This window comes from Lepidochelys kempii, chromosome 11 (assembly GCF_965140285.1).
Source record: "Lepidochelys kempii isolate rLepKem1 chromosome 11, rLepKem1.hap1, whole genome shotgun sequence".
Taxonomy (NCBI): domain Eukaryota; kingdom Metazoa; phylum Chordata; order Testudines; family Cheloniidae; genus Lepidochelys; species Lepidochelys kempii.
In genome coordinates this window covers 70,605,806-70,623,956 of record NC_136390.1, presented here as the reverse complement: position 1 = coordinate 70,623,956, position 18,151 = coordinate 70,605,806, and the positions used below count along the sequence as shown (strand labels likewise).

Genomic DNA, 18,151 nt, shown 5'->3' with positions numbered 1-18,151 from the left:
CAAGCAGGCTCAGAATATATGGTCTGATTTTCAAAAGTTCAGAGCACCCTCCATTTCCGTTGGCTTCAGCTGGAGCTGTGGTTTCAGAGTACTCTTGAAAATCAGATCAATATTGTGGGGTTGTTCCCTGAGAACGGTTTGCCTGGTCCTAAAACGTAAAATAAAATAAAAAGTATAAGGGTTGGTCAACACTGAAATCTAAAAAAAACTACAAAGAACACAAAACAAAACTGCCTAAGAAATCAGCTTACATGTGAGGTGGTTTTGACCTCTTGTGACCTGAGATTCACCAAACACTCACAGAGGGAGTTTCACTATTGACTTTAATGGGGGTAGGAGATCTTCCTTGGTATTTAGGGGCAGCAAATTGTGATGCATGCTGGCTTCCCCTCCCTTGCTGCACTCACCTTCTTTCCACCTTTTTTCCCCTTTGTCCCCTTTTTCCGTTTTTTGTCCTTCTCTCTGTCCACTGCCAGTTTCAGATTCTTCAGTTCCTGTCGCATCAGCTCATCAACCTATTCAGACAGGCACAAGGTTAAATTTTTTTTCTTAGTTTTTCCATGCTGGAGCCATGCAACCAAAATCACTCTGAGGACAAATATTCAGCCAAACATTTAAGGAAAAGAATGGACAGGGCAGCTCCAAATGGATCCAAGGTCTAGATGTCAGGGCCAGTTCTTACAGCCATAGGGAAAGCCATGCCAGCAAGAACCATTCTTATAAATGTCTTGTTATTATTGTAAGCACACCTGCACTCTGATCTCCTCCTCCACTTCTTTCCGCTTCTCCTCTTTGATCAATTCTGGGTCATACTCCTGGGGGAAATTCCATTGCTCATCTCTGTTCTGCCAAACGTCTGTTATCCAAAAGCAAAGAAAGGGGGCAAAAAGTTATAGAAGACATTGGTTTTCTAGCTGTTGTTGAAAAAACCAGGATGGTTGAAATTATTATTAATTATATAAAAAGAAAAGGAGTACTTGTGGCACCTTAGAGACTAACAAATTTATTTGAGCATAAGCTTCCGTGAACTACGGCTCACTTCATCGGAACTTAATTATATGTATGTAGCAGATGCTAGAGACCCCAAGCAAGATCAGAGCACTATTGTGCTAGGCTCTGAGATACTCAAGGTTAACCTTCTTTGCCTTGTACTGTAGTTCGGTATTGGATTTCAGGGGGATAGTAATGGATATTGAGATTATCACTTATAGGTTGCAAGTCCTAATCCCTAGAGCTTATGTTTTTCACTTGCAACCTTAAGGAGTAATGATATAAAATGAGTTCGACCATGTCACTTTACTTTGGAATCCCTCCACTGACTCCCTCTTGCTTACTGTATCAAGTTTTAAAATGTAGCCTGGGAAAGTCACTAAAATAGCTCCTACCCAAGGAGCATACAGTCTAAAAGACTGACACAGAAAAGATAAGACAAGTTGGGGGACCAGAGGCACAGGTTAATCTAAAACATTAACTCCTCATCATCCTCATTCTTCCTTGCCCAGTTATATAATACAATGCTGTATTAAATACAATAGAATGTGAGGGCATTTGACTGATGTGGGATAATATTTTTGCCTCACAGAAGAAGTGAGTCTTGGGAGTAATTTGAATGAAGATGAGGTGTGGGCCTGGACCACTGGCTTGGGAAGCCATTCCACACATAAGGGACCTCATAGAAGAAGGCATGAAGATGGGAGTGGGAGATGGAGGGGGCAGTGAGGCTGGCATCATTTGTGGGACAAAGGGGAACAAGATGAAAATTGGATCCAGCACATACAGGTGCAGCAGAGCTGGGCAGAACTTTGAAGGTGAGGGCAAGAAGTTTGAACTTTATATAGTAGGCAAGGGGGAGGCGGTGGAGGGATTCCAAAAAAGAGTCATGTAGTCCAACTGACATTACATCACTACTTTTTAATGTTGCATGGGTCAAACACAAGCAATAAGCAGACTACATTTGAGGGAAGGAAAGTGAGAAGTGCAAGTCTATGGCAAAATTTCTGTTTATGATAAAGTACCTAATGATTTTACTTTGTGAATATTTTTATTTTGAATGAAAACTACTTTTTGTTTTCCAGAAAAGTAAACTGAAATTTATAAAGCCCTATATTTGTTTGAATTCTGTGGTATTAACGAAGGAGACACATTAGCAAACGAAACTGCTTATCTCCTCTTTCAATAGATCGAATTAATTTTAAAAGGACAACTCCATACCTCGAGTTTCCCTACATTCCAAACCCTGGTAGTATCTTTATAATGACAGCTTATCTCCAGCAGTATGCACTGATTCAGTTTCCAGATGATTTAAAATTACAGTTTTCTACCTTAAAACATAGACTCCTTTATGAAGCTGTTTTTCATGGACTACTCTTTTCACTACCCTCTGCAGTGTCTAAGACACTATAAACTGAGAAAGATATTCATAGCACTGACAGGAGATCATGCAAGATTTAGTCTAGTTAATATACACGCTGCTATCTACTGCTTCTGAGAATTCTCTTGGATTCCAATTATGTGCAAAGTTTGTGTGGTTTTACACATAGGGAATAGTTTTTGCAGATGAAGAGTCCTAATTTTATAACTAAAAATGGTAACGATTAAGGAGGACAGTGGATTTTTGGTAATAAGGAAAGGAACACAAAGGTATAGACGTCAATTTCTTTAAATGACTCCAGGCCTGTCAAATAACATGACAGATGCCACATAATATTTCAACGGGAAAGGTTGACTTGCCCTAGTTAGAAGGCACGTCCCCCAGGGTTACCCTAGTTTGGAATTTCAGCCTTGGGGAAAGGGGATATTACATAGAAGAGATGTGAATTTTTAAACACTTTCCTGGCTGGGTCAACAGGTTGCAAGTGCTATGTTTTCACAGGAGCATTAAGCTTTAGGTATTTATTTTTCATAGACTAGGCCACACTTTTTATTTTATTTTTCATAATTGTTTGTCATTCTGTGCATGGATTAGTGGGTAATAGGCAGTCCGGACAAATCAGTGACAGCCTCCTTCCTGCATCTTAGCCAATAGGCTTTATTGATATTACTTGGCAACTGGCTGCTGAGGACTAAATTAGTCACTAGGTTAGAGGTCTCTAATTTTAGAAGATAGATCAGTAGCTTGTAGATATTAGATGCTATGTTATTTTTTTCTAGATCAAAAAATGTTTCTCAGTTCTTTTTAAAGCAAGGTCGGAAGGTTAAGGACATTCTGTTTTCACTGAGTGGTCAAAAGTGCACGGTGTTCAATTACATATAGGGCCATTTACCTATGGGAGTGTGTGCATGTTTTTGTGACATGCAGTTGAATCACCTCTTTTTGAAATGCATATAGCTTTCTCGAGATTCATCCTTTTTCTCTGTCTTTATATGGCTGCTAGCAGGCTGCCCTTTGGGCTAACACGGCTGTCAGCATCAGCAGTTACAGTGCACTTGCTCAGACTCAGAAAACTTAGCCTTTTTAATGTACAAAACATTATTTAGTGTTAATATTTTCATTGCAGAGAGCAGCCAGTGATCAATACAGGGGGATGCTTAATCGTCACACTCTTATGGAAACGTTTAACTGCTTGGGGACAGGGTTTGAGATCTTTCAACGTAAGATAAACATGAAGTCATGTCACCACAGCTTACAGCACTGTCAAACATATAGGAAGCATGGTCTAATGGCTAGAGGCCTGTGATGGGATGGGCTATAGGAGACCCAGAGTCAATCCTGCTCCGCCACAAACATCCTGTGTGACCCTGGGCAAATCATTTAGCCTGTAAAATGAAGGTACAAGCCCTGCCCCACAAGGTCTCGTGAGGATAAATACATTAAGAATATGAGGTGCTCAGTGAGAGGGGCCACATAAGTACCTTTAGTAGGTAGAATATCACAAGAACAAATTATTGCTTGTGCCACAATTGAAGTTGTGCAAGCCGTACATTCATGGTGTTCTGGACGAGGTTGCTTTCCTCTTACTACAGCATAAGGGGAGATTGCATATATACATGTTGTGTGTGTGTGTGTGTGTGTGTGTGTAAAATATGTTTTAAGTGGCTATCACTTACAGTTAAGGTTCCCTAGACGTTTCCATTGTAGGCATCTGCTTTTGGTCACTCAGAATAATGCTTACTTATTAGATTGAAATTTTCTAGGCTTATTCACTGCTAAAGGTGAGTTTTCTTCAAAATGTCTATAAACAATAGTCAAGCACTTTCAAGCAAGGGGAGAGTGAAAAAAAATCCAATATTAAAATATTATGGCCTTTTCAGAGTCACTCTACCATCTATCTGATTTGATTCTTGAGATTTTGAAAAATTGCGCTTCACACGTGAGCAGTACATTTTTGGCTAGTAGTAATTTAAATGAGAATTGCAGAGCATACTAAGTGAAGGTAGAGTACATTATGCATATCTGTAGAAGGATATAGCTAGGTAATAAACTATACTGAATCATAGAATAGATCGTAGGACTGGAAGGGACCTCAAGAGGTCATTTAGTCCAGGCCCCTGCACTCATGGCAGGACTAAATCTTATCTAGACCATCCCCGACAGGCGTTTGTGAAGGTTGGTTGTAAATGAGGTGGGGGATGTGCAGTTTGTAGAAATTAATAATTTATTAAAAAGCAGTGAAATGTGTGTGATAATACCCAGAATATTGGTTCAGATAGTCTCAATCCACAAGTGCACAGATAAAAGAAGTGAGGCAAAGCTGAACAGCTCTGGATACTTTCCTGTGAATACGTTCATCTTGGACATACCCATTGCTATCCTTTGAATCTCATTGGAGTTACTGTTCCCTCTCTAATGATTTCTGGATGTGCTAAATATTGGTTAAATCTGAATCCCCGGCTGTAGTTTCAGTTTACCCCAAATGGATTCTAGCAGTGTCTCTTGCCTACACAAGCTCACTGTTAAGTGCTCCTGGAGATATTTTCAGTGCATAGTGTAGTCACAATGTGTCATATAATTTATCAAGACTCTAAACCTACATATTTGGAGCCCTTACAAGTGTATCCTGTTAGGGAGGATTTAAGAAGGAAGGAACATACCTTGGCTACATATACAATTTATGGCAACATGTACACATCTGTTTTTAGTTACACTTTTGACAATTAACTTGCCCCATCAGCTCTCAAGCAGAAGTAATAATAAATGGACATTTTTTTGAAAGGGCTAGCTGTGAGATTTGGGAAGTCTCTCTCCCCACATCCCATCCATATCACGGAGTCAGTACTCTTAATCCAACCATGCATATTAACGTAAATATTTTAAATTATTTAACTCCTCCCTCACCTCTCCAATGATGAACACACCACTTACAAATATATGTGAATGGAGCATGCCATTTTGTATTTCTACCTTTTACACTTGTAGCTGAGGAATTTTTTCAGTACAGCTGTAGACAATCAATGTACACAATTTCTGGGGGATTAACAAGTAGTATTTGGGGCAGCATGGAGCTATGTTGTTCCAGAAGGAGTGCCAGGACACCTTTTGGCCCTCAGGGGTCATTAAGGGAGTACTGTGTATGCTCCCCCTCAAGCCTGGCAGGCAGTGCTAGCCAGCGTGGAGCCATCCCATCTTCTCCCTGCCCCCTATGCAGAGGCTGGTGTCGGCAGCGCTGCTAGCCCTGAGTGCAAGGAGTCCCATTGTTGTTGCAGGATGGGGAGGCACTGCTTGTGCCCTCTGCCTCCATTTTGTGCCTATGCAAGGACAAGACCCAGAGTGGCCCCAAACATGCTTAGCAGCACACATGAGACATTCCTTGCAAGTTAAGGAGCAATTTCTTCTGTTCTCACATCTGTGTATCTCGTGTTGATTTCAGTGGGAGCTGTATGTGTGTATTCAAGGGCTTTGAGCCCTCCTTTGAGTCTTACCATGAAACATAATTTACAAAAGAAATTCCATGAGTTTACAAGGTAGAGGCTGGGCAGTACTCTGCTGATTACAACTAATTTTCAAATTGATAACTTGCTTTTCCCACAGCTGACCTGAGGCAACTCAATGTGAATGACTGCATAACAACAAAGGATTTCAGGCGAGGAATTTAGCAAGTCACTTAACACTGACTGTACAGTGTTAAGAAGAAGAGATTAAAAAAAAATAACTTTCTCATGAGGAGCATAGGCATGGAAGTAGTGACAGCGAAACTCAAAACCTTTACTTCAGAGTTTGGTCTCAAGCTTTCCAAGGTCAGATACTTGTAGCTTATTTGCACATTTGAGGCCTTACACTATGGCTCATGAACCATACTTCCAATTCAGCCTCTTACCTCAAGAGACTCTTGATCGTTCTGGTTGCGGAGTACTGGGGTATGTCTGCAAAGCAAAGAAAAACCTGCACCTGTCCCACGCTCACTGGGCTTGGGCTGCACGGCTGTTTCATTGCTGTGTAGACTTCTTGTCTTGGGCTGGTGCCCAGGCTCTAGGGACCTGTGGGTTGGGAGTGTCCCAAAGCCTGGGTCTAACCCGAGCCCAGAAGTCTATGCAGCAATGAAACAGCCCTGCAGCGCAAGCCCCGTGAGCCTGAGTTGGCTGGCCAGCCACGGGTTTTTCTTTGCTGTGTAAACAGACCCTTGCTAGCTCCTTTGAGTAGTTAGGGTATGGATTGCAGAGCTTTGGATAGGGAAGAGGGGAAAAGGGGACAAGTGTGGAGGATGGGGTAGAACAGAGCTGGCTGAAAATTTTCGAAAAATACTGGAAAATTTCAAACTCTCTTTTTTATCAAAAATGCTGCTGAAATTTTTCATTTACCAAAAGCTGAGTTTTCTGTAAACAACAAAATGGGATGTCTGTTTGAATAATGGTTTTGACTTAAAAAAAGTTGCAAAAAATCTTTGCAGGAAGCACAAACATTCAAATCAACTGCTTTTTGGACAAAAATCTCCATTTTGAAAAGCTCTCTTTCTAGAACCAGTCTTTTCATTCAGAAAATGCTGACCAACTCTAGTGTGGAAGAGTGTGTATCAACAGCCTTGTCAGTGAATGAGAGGGCAAAGAGGGTAAGAAATTTAAGGAATGTGGCTGTAAGCTCAACTGCTAGATAGGGCTTTCCATTTAGTGGCCAGTCAGTACTATATATAAGCACAGATGACTTTTCTGAAATAAAAATAACAAAAAATTAAAGCACTTACAGAAGCACTACAAATACTTTGGGCCAGATTCTGCTACCTTTCCTTGCACTGAGTAGCACTTCGCTTTAATAACTGTCCCCTTGAATTCAAAGCATCTAGTCACAGAGTATGGCCCTGATATTGTACCTATTGTGAGAGCAACTGCTTTGATTGCATATTGTCAGCTATATGATCGGAGCCAAAGGCTTGTAAGGGTACTGGAATCTGGTCCTTGCCTTATGATATCCTAATGTTACCAGAAAGGTCAAAAATAAATTACAGGGGCAGGAGGAATCTCCTTCCAAATTTTACTTTGTCTAAAGCTTGCACTTATGTAATGTTCCATACTTTAGTTTGATGTGACATGGATGGCATCCAATCTAAGTTTAATTAGAGAATGCTCCAACTATGATAATTATCTCCCTCTACTGACCTTTGTATCGGTTGTTTCCTTCCTCCATTATAGGGAGGAAATTACTAGGAGCCATTTTCCATCCCTCCTCTTCTTCCTGTGTGAAGAAAATATAGAATATCATTGTATTAATCACGAGATAGAGAGCCATTAAAAACACAGGGTGACAGTATAATGAAAAATGGGGTCACGTGTTGTTTTAATTCACAAGTGATTATCAAAAAGTTATTTGGTGAAAATTTGTTGGATAAGACCCCTGAACTAAATCATATTTTTCAAGCTGATCATATGGTGGAACTTCCTCCACAGAGATTGGGGCAGTTCATGTTCAAAACCAGTTGGGTCACACTAATTTAAAAGTTGTTAAACTACCTTGCTTTTGTAGTGTAGATGGGACCTTCGAGCATGGCAATCTATTTACCTTCCAATCATTTTTCTTCTTCACAATGTGCTAAGCACTTTGGTGTCATGAAATAAGGATTGCTTTTAAGCAATTAGAGGATTATTGTTTGAGGAAAAAAATGGGTTTTGAGAAGAGAAGTGTGCTGTGAAGGATCATAAAGGATATTGCAGGTACAGGGAATATGGCCTGGGAGACGGCATGGAGGTGATTTTGGGGCAAAAGAAGAAAGGAGGCATGAAAGAATTTTAATCAGTAGAGTGCATGACTTGACAAGGAGGTGGTGAGGACTGGCTGGAGGGGTATGCTGAAGAATAATGCAAGCAAGAGGATTCAAGGGTGGAACTCAAATTCTCTGCTGCTTCTGCTGCACTTCCACCTTCTGCAGGGGCTGAGATTTCTGGGGCCCATATCTGGATCTCCTGCAGTATGCGATATACTGCATTTAGACTATCAGGCCAGCCCTGTTGCATTGCTTTTAATTTTTTAAGTCAAACTTTTTACACAAAATGACATTTAGATGATTAGAAGTTGCATTTATAACAGACATACATTTATATTTTGTTCATGACACAAATATTGCTGTGAAGCATGAAAACTCAATCGCTCCCCATTAATTTATTTAGCCAGTGAACATCATAGCGCATGTATATTCATTATTTCTTTTATCCTTAGGAATAAGCAAAGCAGTCATTTTGATGGCTAACGTCACTGATTTTATACGTTGAAGTAAAGAGTATTTCTATGCCAATACAGTTCAAATATACAACATATTGAAATAGATTTTTTTTTTCAAAATAATTAAGTATATAGAGAACAGCTCCAATAAATATGGGCCTAAATTCTACATTAGCAGTCAGTGTTTTTCATACAGTGTTAGAAAGATAAAGGAATTCTTTTCTTGATATTTTCCCTACATTCAGATGATAGAATAGCTGAGTCAGTGTAGTGTGAACTGTGGTGGGGCACCTTGAACCGGTAATACCAGTTTTAATCCAGCCACAGATACGGGGGTAACAGCTGGATGAACACTAAGCATGTGTTTGAATCTTTCCACAGACTGATCTGCATTCGGAAATCCACACTTCGAGGCTGTGAAGAATCTGAATTGATATCCACAGTGCTGTTTGGCTACATTTGCCTGATCACAGTGAAGAGGTTCTGCCTGTGGATCTCCTTGATGGCAGAATGTTGCTTTAAACTCAATATGGCTGGATGAAATTTGCAGAGAGATCACCACCATATTTATGTCTTACGAGCAGGGGTCAGTACACAGTATATTACTATATTAACTTGTTCCAAATGGTTCAACATATGTCTTGAAAAGTCGCAGAAATAAAAGGCTTGTGAAGAGAGATTATATTGTGCTAGGTTTCTGTTATTTCTTTCTTAGTACCCAATGGGAAACCACATCAACACTTAACAGGGAAGAAAATGAAGTTACTTTGATATCAAATGCATATTTCTAAAGATCACTATCAGACTTAAGGAATATTTAAATCTCCTTCTGGGATCATAATGTTGTTTTCTTAAAAAACTGAACTAGGAACAAGGCCTTGTTTGACTGCGTCACTATGACTTATAGCCTACACTTATTTTAACAAGGTCCTTCTGTTAGAACTTTTCAGAATACTTCTGAACCATTCCAAGATGATTTTTTTTCAGTATTACAAGCAGGGAATAATGTTCTCTTTGTTCTATCTCAATGAGCCACAGAACACCTGATAATAATGGCCTTGATTATTACTTTACAGAGGCTGGGGCATCAGAAGAGAGGAGAGCTACAAAAAATTGTAAAGCCCCCATAGTTCTGTACTGTTGTTTCTTCACAGATCTTCAAAATTTCATACCAAGACTCAACTAGAGCTGTGAGAGGACAGTGACACATTTTTGGTATTGCTGTTTATCTACTGAGGGATACAAAGCAATCACCTTACCTCATGAAAGACTGGAAAGTTGGGTTTTTAAGTCAGGGGAGTGAATTTCACTGCAATCTTTGAAGCTCAGATCTAGCTCAGAATGTTCAGTGGATCTGAAGCTATTTCCTCCTGACCTTTTCCTGGGTGACTTAAAAACTGAAGTATTGTTAGGTTACATTTTTGCAGCATGTGTGGAAGGACCCAGGACACAGACATACTAGGGCTTTGTTTTGGGAGGGCCATTTAGGAAGAATGGGGGAATTAGAAGCAAGGCCTCAGTTAACAGTACAAGGACATATTGGTAAATGCTTCTCAGGCTGAAGGGAACTGCTTAATATCCTAGATTGCATGGCTCTGTATGATATCGTCATTTAACCAGTGTAATTCTAATAATGCCTTTAAACCCTCACTTAGGTAGAGATGTACAATGACTGTTAGTTGATTCTTCTCTTAGGGCTATATTGTGTCCTGCACTGAGGGGAAGGGCAGTGCAGAGGTGCTCTGTACCAGTGTGAATCAGTGGAGGCATTCTGACTTAGTAACGCAGGATGCAGCGGGTATCCTGATAGCTCAGTAGTCCTGGAAGGAGCAGTAGGGGATGGGCCATAGATCTACCCTTCACCTATTGAAGTCTAGTACAGCTATTGAGGCTGTACTTTCCTGGTGCTTGTGTAAAATCATAGAATCATAGAATATCAGGGTTGGAAGGGACCTCAGGAGGTCATCTAGTCCAACCCCCTGCTCAAAGCAGGACCAATCCCCAACTAAATGATCCCAGCCAGGCCTTTGTCAAGCCTGATCTTTAAAACCTCTAAGGAAGGAGATTCCACCACCTCCCTAGGTAACGCATTCCAGTGCTTCACCACCCTCCTAGTGAAAAAGTTTTTCCTAATATCCAACCTAAACCTCCCCCACTACAACTTGAGACCATTACTCCTTGTTCTGTCATCTGCTACCACTGAGAACAGTCTAGATCCATCCTCTTTGGAACCCCCTTTCAGGTAGGTGGTGATGTGCAGGGGCAGAAGTTGAGGAAGGTTACTTATATCCTCTCACAGCTACTATCCCTTTGTAATTAGTTGTTCAATATGAGTCTACAAGAGTTTGAGAAAATGTACTTTTGCTGCTTCTTGCAGATAAAAACTCATTTGAAAAATTACCTTAGGTGGAGGTTATATAACATTTAAAGTTCTTCAGACCATCCACTTAGTATCTTTGACATACAAAGTCAGCTACCTACAATATACTGTAAATGGATGATCCCACGTTACAGTGTCAGAATCTGATAACCTCTAAATTAGAAAGATTGATACTTATTTATTTCACTTAGTTTAGTCTCGTGGCCAGCTGTTTCTATTGTTTCAGACAGCTTGATGGACATTGCCTAAGAAACCCTAGTCTTCATGTTATGTGAGTGTCCCACAGTTAGAGCTAAACATATAACTTCTCTTCAGAAGACTTTACAGTGAGGGAATGTCTGGGCCTCAAGAGTCCCCTCCTCCTAACACTCAGTGATAATGATCACTAAAAGATTAAAGATTAATGGTATCTACAAAAAACAAAAATACTCTAGAAAGTTCACAAGCAACAAAAGTTGCTGTTACAGCAAAAGTCAAAAATTCTGATTGCGCAGCATGATTTAGAATTAAGACAATGCAGCTAAAATCCATCACAACCTTGTGGTTGGCATATCATTTGTCTGGTGTGTTCTTCCATGAACCTGCTATTGAAAAAAGCTCATTGGAGCAACAGAATCTCAACCTTTCAAAGCCTTCAGGGAGGATAGCTTTCTAGTAGTTTTGTTAGCAAAAACATAAATTTGGCCTACAAACAACTTGAGGTGAAAAGAGCTCATACTTTAGGGTCATTTTAAGTAAGTGAATTGAAAAAACATGGCCACTATCTACAGAATCGCAAAACACTGGTTTAAATTATAAAATAAATGGTTTTCAGATAGTAAATTGTACTTAAAAATTAGTCTGAAATATAAGCAAGTGTGCAGATTGGATTGGTAAAATGTTAGCTTCAGGGAGAGAGTTTGCCTGTTTCACAGTGTTTGGATACATAAGGGCAGGCAGAATGCTGGTCTTTCCACCTCTTGAGTGAAAGGGTGTTGGTGGCTAACTTTGCCCAGTAATCCATGCTCCGAAGAGGTCATGCTTGGGTGATAGCCAGCATTCTGTCATCTGCACACCAAGGGTATGTCTACGCTGCAGTTAGACACCCCTGGCTAGCCCGTGCCATCTGACTCAAGCTTGTGGAACTAGGATTAAGGGGCTGTTTAGTTTGTAGCATAGGTGTTTGGACTTGGACTGGAGCCTGAGCTCTGGGACCCCTCCCACCTGGCAGGATCCTAGAGCCTGGGCTCTGGCCCAAGCCTGAATGTCTATACCCAGTGCTTAATTTGTTATGAAAGAGGTGCTGGGGCTCAGCAATATTTTTACATTCATAACTGATGCAGCAAGCCCAGCAGTGCCAGGACTATGAACTGCGAAGCCTAGAGGTCCTGAGGCTCAGTCCTGGCAAGCCCTGGCACAAATTAAGCACTGTCTATACCACAGTTAAACAGTTCCTTAGCCCGAATCCTGCAAGCCTGAGTTAGTTAACATTGGCCAGCAGCAGGTTTGGAATAGCAGTATAGATATACCCAAAGAGGCCTGTGCTTGGTGGAGAACACATCATACTTAAAGCATTGTAACAGCCTCTAAGCATATTCTTTCCCATCCATACCCCTGGAGCCAATCCTCCCACATCAACATTCCACAGGCAAATGTCCTCCAGCTATTGCCACAGATACAGGCAGCTTCACAAACCCCCACCCCAAGCCTCTGGTTTTGGAAGCCTAAATAATGTCTCCATGGCCATCAAACTTAGACAAAGTAAGATGCATGAGGATCTCATCCACTTCCAACCCTCCTGTAAGTGAGGCTGAAGCAATGGTGGCAAGTCAAGTTTGTCTACACGCGGAAACCCAGTGATGCCACATGGTTTGCACAGGCCTGAAGCTTACGCTGCTTTAACAAACTACTGAACAAATTCACATTTTAAAATGCCTTACAGTATCCGTCTTTCCTTTTTTCTCTTTTCCTTTCCCTTTTTCTTTCCCTTTCTTCTTCTTTTTTCCTTTTTCTTTTTTCCCCTTTTCTTTGTTTTTTTTCTTTAGAGCTCCTTCTTCTTCTTTAGCAGCCAGCTCAGCAGCAACCTGGGAGAGAGTCAAAGTAACACATACCATTATCTTTATGTTTTTAAATATAAGGAATATTAAAGTATAGGAAGCAGGATAAGGGATGTTTCTGCCTACTTGAAATACATTTTCACTTTCAGAATGGGCCATGATTTGATATTTCTCTCCGTCCTTCAGTTTCACATTCTTGTGCTTTTTTCATTATTTAATCTCTATTTTCAAAAAGTCACCCATTGCTAAATGGCTGTTAGTTAGTATAAATTGACTGATTTTATTTATTTTACACATCAAAAATGTAATGGTAAGCACTCAGTCTGTGCTCTGGACACCTACCTCAATGGTTAAAACCACAAAATCAGCAAATGATTTCCCATAAATGTAACCACCTCAACCCACTCCCTTTACAACAGCCTTGGAGAAGAGAGGTAAAAGATGGGTTTTGTAGTGTGCCCAGAAGGCTACCACATCTAGGTTTTGGCAGACCCAGGGGGTTGAGAGAGCAAGTTCTAAAGCACAGCACCACTCACTGAGAACACCCTGCCTGGCGCTCCCTTTCATTTACGCTGAGGAAGCTCCAGCTCGAGAACTTCTGTTTATATCAGCGATGGCAATATACTGTAGAAGAGGGGTGATTTCTGAGGTAACTAGGTCCCAAACCATTCAGGGCTTTATAGACTGAAACATCTTGAATTCCACCCAGAGCCATAACATATCAGTGGGCCCAGAAGCAAGAAAAAGATGCATAGACCCCTTCTAGTCTTGGACTCGCCTCAGAATCTGGCTCAGTGTTTCCAAAGCAGATTGGTTTTATATAGATGGATTTTGAGATGTTTCCTTCAGGGATGTAGTGGATGTCTAGCTTCAACATCTGGCTGAATATTGGAAATGGTATTTGTCTGAAGCCAAACACTATATAGGACTGTAAACTCAGAGGTCCAGATTGTCAACTGGTATAGCTCTGTTAAAATCAATAGAGCCAATTTCTGACAGCTAAGGACTTGGCTCATTATATTTTACTAGTTGTAAAGGTGTTGGGTTCTTTGTTTCTTTATGCCATTCTCTCTCCCCTTGCCCCCTTTTATTTCCCACTCTTATGCATACGTTTTATATGCAACTCTTTGCCTTCTAAATCATTCTTTCTATGAGTCTCTCTCTCCCTTTATATTTTCTTTCCTGTCCCCATGTTTTTCATTTTTAATAGTTCCTCTTCCCCACTCCCCTATATTTATTTCTTTACTGGTTCTGAGTACCCTCCATACTCCCTTCATCCCCCTATTTGAACTCTCAGGTGAAAAAGGGGCATCTGGCCCGTGCTTTCCGAGCTGAACTCCCAGAGACGCCAGGAATCATTTGAGGCCTTGCCTCAGGCTTGCCCCGGACAATCACCTCGCTTGTTTTCTCCATCTTGACAGTGTTCCTACTGTCCAGTGTAAATTGGTGGAGGTCATGGCTTTCTAATCTGGTTGTTACAACTCTTCTGCAGTGTGCTGAAATCTAGGACTGCTGCTCATTCCAAAAATACATTGTTCCAAAGCGTCTTACAAGGCACTTTACAATGTGTCATCCTAGACTTCTGTCAGCTGCAGCTACTTTTTGGCTTCAAATAGGTATTGAAAAACTGACTTGCTATAGCTAAATAGAATAATTTCATCCAAAATTCAACTAAATACTTGCAAAACCAAATTCTGATACAGCCATACATGTACAGTAGGAGTAGGATATGCTAAAGAAAGGGCAACCACAAACAAAGAGTAACTATTAATGGAATGCTGTCAGATTGGAAGGAGGTCTCAAGGAGTGATCTGTTCTGAGTCTGGTGTTATTTAACATTTTTATTAATGACCTGGATGTAGGAATAGAGAGCATCCTGATCAAATCAGCAGATGACACAAAGCTGCGGTGTGGGGGTGGAGTATGGGGAGGGGAGGTTGCAAACACTTAAGAGGATAGAGTTAAAATTCAAAGGGATCTTGATAAATTGGAGAACTGGGCTATGGACAAGAAAGTGAAATTCAAAAAGGACAAAGACACTTTGTGCATTTGGTTTTTCTTCCCTAATATAGAATGGGGGATATCAGGCTTGGCAGCAGCACTGCTAAGAAGGATCTGAGAGTTGTGGTGGATCACAATCTCAACATGAGTCAGCAATGTCATGCTGTTGTGAAAAAAGCAAATGCAATTTTGGGTTGCATTAACAGAGGCAAGTCATGGGAGCTGATAGTACTGCTCCACTCGGCGCTGGTTAGGCCTCAGCTAAAGTACTGTGTCCAGTTTTGGTAAATAATGTCTAGAAAGGATATAGAGAAACTGGAAAGGATCCAGAATTGAGTGACAAGGATGATCAAAAGGAGTTGGCAGATGTGATTGCAGAGCCATTGGCCATTATCTTTGAAAACCCATTGTGATCGGGGAAGGTCCTGGACGACTGGAAAAAGGCTAATGTAGTGCCCATCTTTAAAAAAGGGAAGAAGGAGGATCCTGGGAACTACAGGCCAGTCAGCCTCACCTCAGTCCCTGGAAAAATCATGGAGCAGGTCCTCAAGGAATCAATTCTGAAGCACTTAGAGGAGAGGAAAGTGATCAGGAACAGTCAGCATGGATTCACCAAGGGCAAGTCATGCCTGACTAATCTAATTGCCTTCTATGACAAGATAACTGGCTCTGTGGATGAGGGGAAAGCAGTGGATGTGTTATTCCTTGACTTTAGCAAAGCTTTTGACATGGTCTCCCACAGTATTCTTGCCAGTAAGTTAAAGAAGTATGGGCTGGATGAATGGACTATAAAGTGGATAGAAAGCTGGCTAGATTGTCGGGCTCAATGGGTAGTGATCAATGGCTCCATGTCTAGATGGCAGCCGGTATCAAGCGGAGTGCCCCAAGGGTCGGTCCTGGGGCCGTTTTGTTCAGTATCTTCATTAATGATCTGGAGGATGGTGTGGATTGCACCCTCAGCAAGTTTGCAGATGACACTAAACTGGGAGGAGAGGTAGATACGTTGGAGGGTAGGGATAGGATACAGAGGGCCCTAGACAAATTAGAGGATTGGGCCAAAAGAAATCTGATGAGGTTCAACAAGGACAAGTGCAGAGTCCTGCACTTAGGAGGGAAGAATCCCATGCACCGCTACAGACTAGGGACCAAATGGCTCGGCAGCAGTTCTGCAGAAAAGGATCTAGGGGTTACAGTGGACGAGAAACTGGATATGAGTCAACAGTGTGCCGTTGTTGCCAAGAAGGCCAATGGCATTTTGGGATGTATATGTAGGGGCATTTCCAGCAGATCGAGGGACGTGATCGTTCCCCTCTATTTGACATTGGTGAGGCCTCATCTGGAGTACTGTGTCCAGTTTTGGGCCCCACACTAGAAGAAGGATGTGGAAAAATTGCAAAGAGTCCAGCGGAGGGCAACAAAAATGATTAGGGGACTGGAACACATGACTTATGAGGAGAGGCTGAGGGAACTGGGATTGTTTAGTCTGTGGAAGAGAAGAATGAGGGGGGATTTGATAGCTGCTTTCAACTACCTGAAAGGGGGTTCCAAAGAGGATGGATCTAGACTGTTCTCAGTGGTACCAGATGACAGAACGAGGAGTAATGGTCTCAAGTTGCAGTGGGGGAGGTTTAGGTTGGATATTAGGAAAAACTTTTTCACTAGGAGGGTGGTGAAACCCTGGAATGCGTTACCTAGGGAGGTGGTGGAATCTCCTTCCTTAGAAGTTTTTAAGATCAGGCTTGAGAAAGCAAAGCCCTGGCTGGGATTATTTAGTTGGGGATTGGTCCTGCTTTGAGCAGGAAGTTGGACTAGATGACCTCCTGAGGTTCCTTCCAACCCTGATATTCTATGATTCTATGAAAAGGATGGAATGCAAGCAATATGAGCAAAGGTTATATTTAATTTGGAAAAGAGGCCTATATGTGGGGGACATGATAGTGGTCTTCAAATATGTAAAAAGCTGCCATAAAGAGACAGAGAAAAATTATTCTCTCTTGCCACAGAGGGCAGGACAAGAGGGAATGGGTTCAAACTACACCATGGAAGATTTACATTAAATCTCAGGAAAAACTTCCTAACTGTAAGAACAGTAAGACAATGGGACAAACTATGTAGGGAAGTAATGGAAGCTCCTTCATTGGAGGTTTTCAAAAGAAGGTTGAATAACCATCTGTCTTGGATGGTTTAGACACAACAAATCCTGCATCTTGGCATGGGGTTCGACTTGATAACACCTGCAGTCCTTTCTAACCCTATAGTTCTATAATTTTATGATTCTAAGGGAAAAAACAGGAAAAACGAGGAATCCTAATAGGAAGTACGAAAGACAGGTTCATACACAAATGCATCCTAAGAGAGGGTATTAAGGCTCAAATTTGTCAAGGAAAAGCAGGTTATTTCAAAGTGAACAAACATATGAGTCATCACAATCAAGCATTTATTTGCAGTGGTCTTGCTTTTTTTGTTTGCAACATAGGTAATGTAAGCTAGTCCCTTATAACAAGACTAGGGTGACTATACATCCCAGTACAAAGGGCTTTGTCTTATATATGCCTGAAAAAAAAAGCGTCCTGATTTTTCACACTTGCTATCTGGTCACCCTAAACAGGACTAGCATGAAACTCAAAGGAAGAAGATGACATTTCCCATCATGAATGGTAATGTCCCAGATGGCTGGAACTGTATAGAATGTTAGAATAATACTTATAGACCAGGGATCAGCAACCTTTGGCACGTGGCCCATCAGGGAAAGACACTGGTGGGCTGGGATGGTTTGTTTACCTGCAGCGTCCACAGGTTCGGCCGATCGCAGCTCCCACTGGCCGCGGTTCACCGTCCCCAGCCAGTGGGGGCTGAGGGAAGCAGCGCTGGCTGAGGGATGTGCTGGCCGCTGCTTCCCGCAGTCTCCATTGGCAGGGGACAGCGAACCATGGCCAGTGGGAGCTGCAATCAGCTGAACCTATGGACACTGCAGGTAAACAAATCGTTCCGGCACGTCAGCGGCTTTCCCTGATAGGCTGTGTGCCAAAGGTTGCCGATTCCTATTATAGATAATGTTGGAGATTTACTTCTCATGTCAGGTAACCAGTGGTAATGATGAAATACAAGCTCTGTGACACTGATGTTTAATTGCAAAAATACATTTTAAAA

General features: G+C 41.4%; 1 protein-coding gene across 2 annotated transcripts in view; it reads right to left on the bottom strand.

The window, feature by feature from the left end:
• DRC11 (dynein regulatory complex subunit 11) overlaps window positions 1-18,151 on the bottom strand; it is a 158,689-nt gene that overhangs the window by 49,769 nt on the left and 90,769 nt on the right. For both annotated transcript variants that reach the window (XM_073306791.1, XM_073306792.1), the window contains exons 8-11: window positions 12,884-13,027; window positions 7,528-7,603; window positions 750-856; window positions 408-515 (exon numbers count right to left, since the gene is read on the bottom strand). In XM_073306791.1, the coding sequence (XP_073162892.1) occupies window positions 408-515; window positions 750-856; window positions 7,528-7,603; window positions 12,884-13,027 (435 nt within the window). The remainder of the gene's footprint in view (window positions 1-407; window positions 516-749; window positions 857-7,527; window positions 7,604-12,883; window positions 13,028-18,151) is intronic.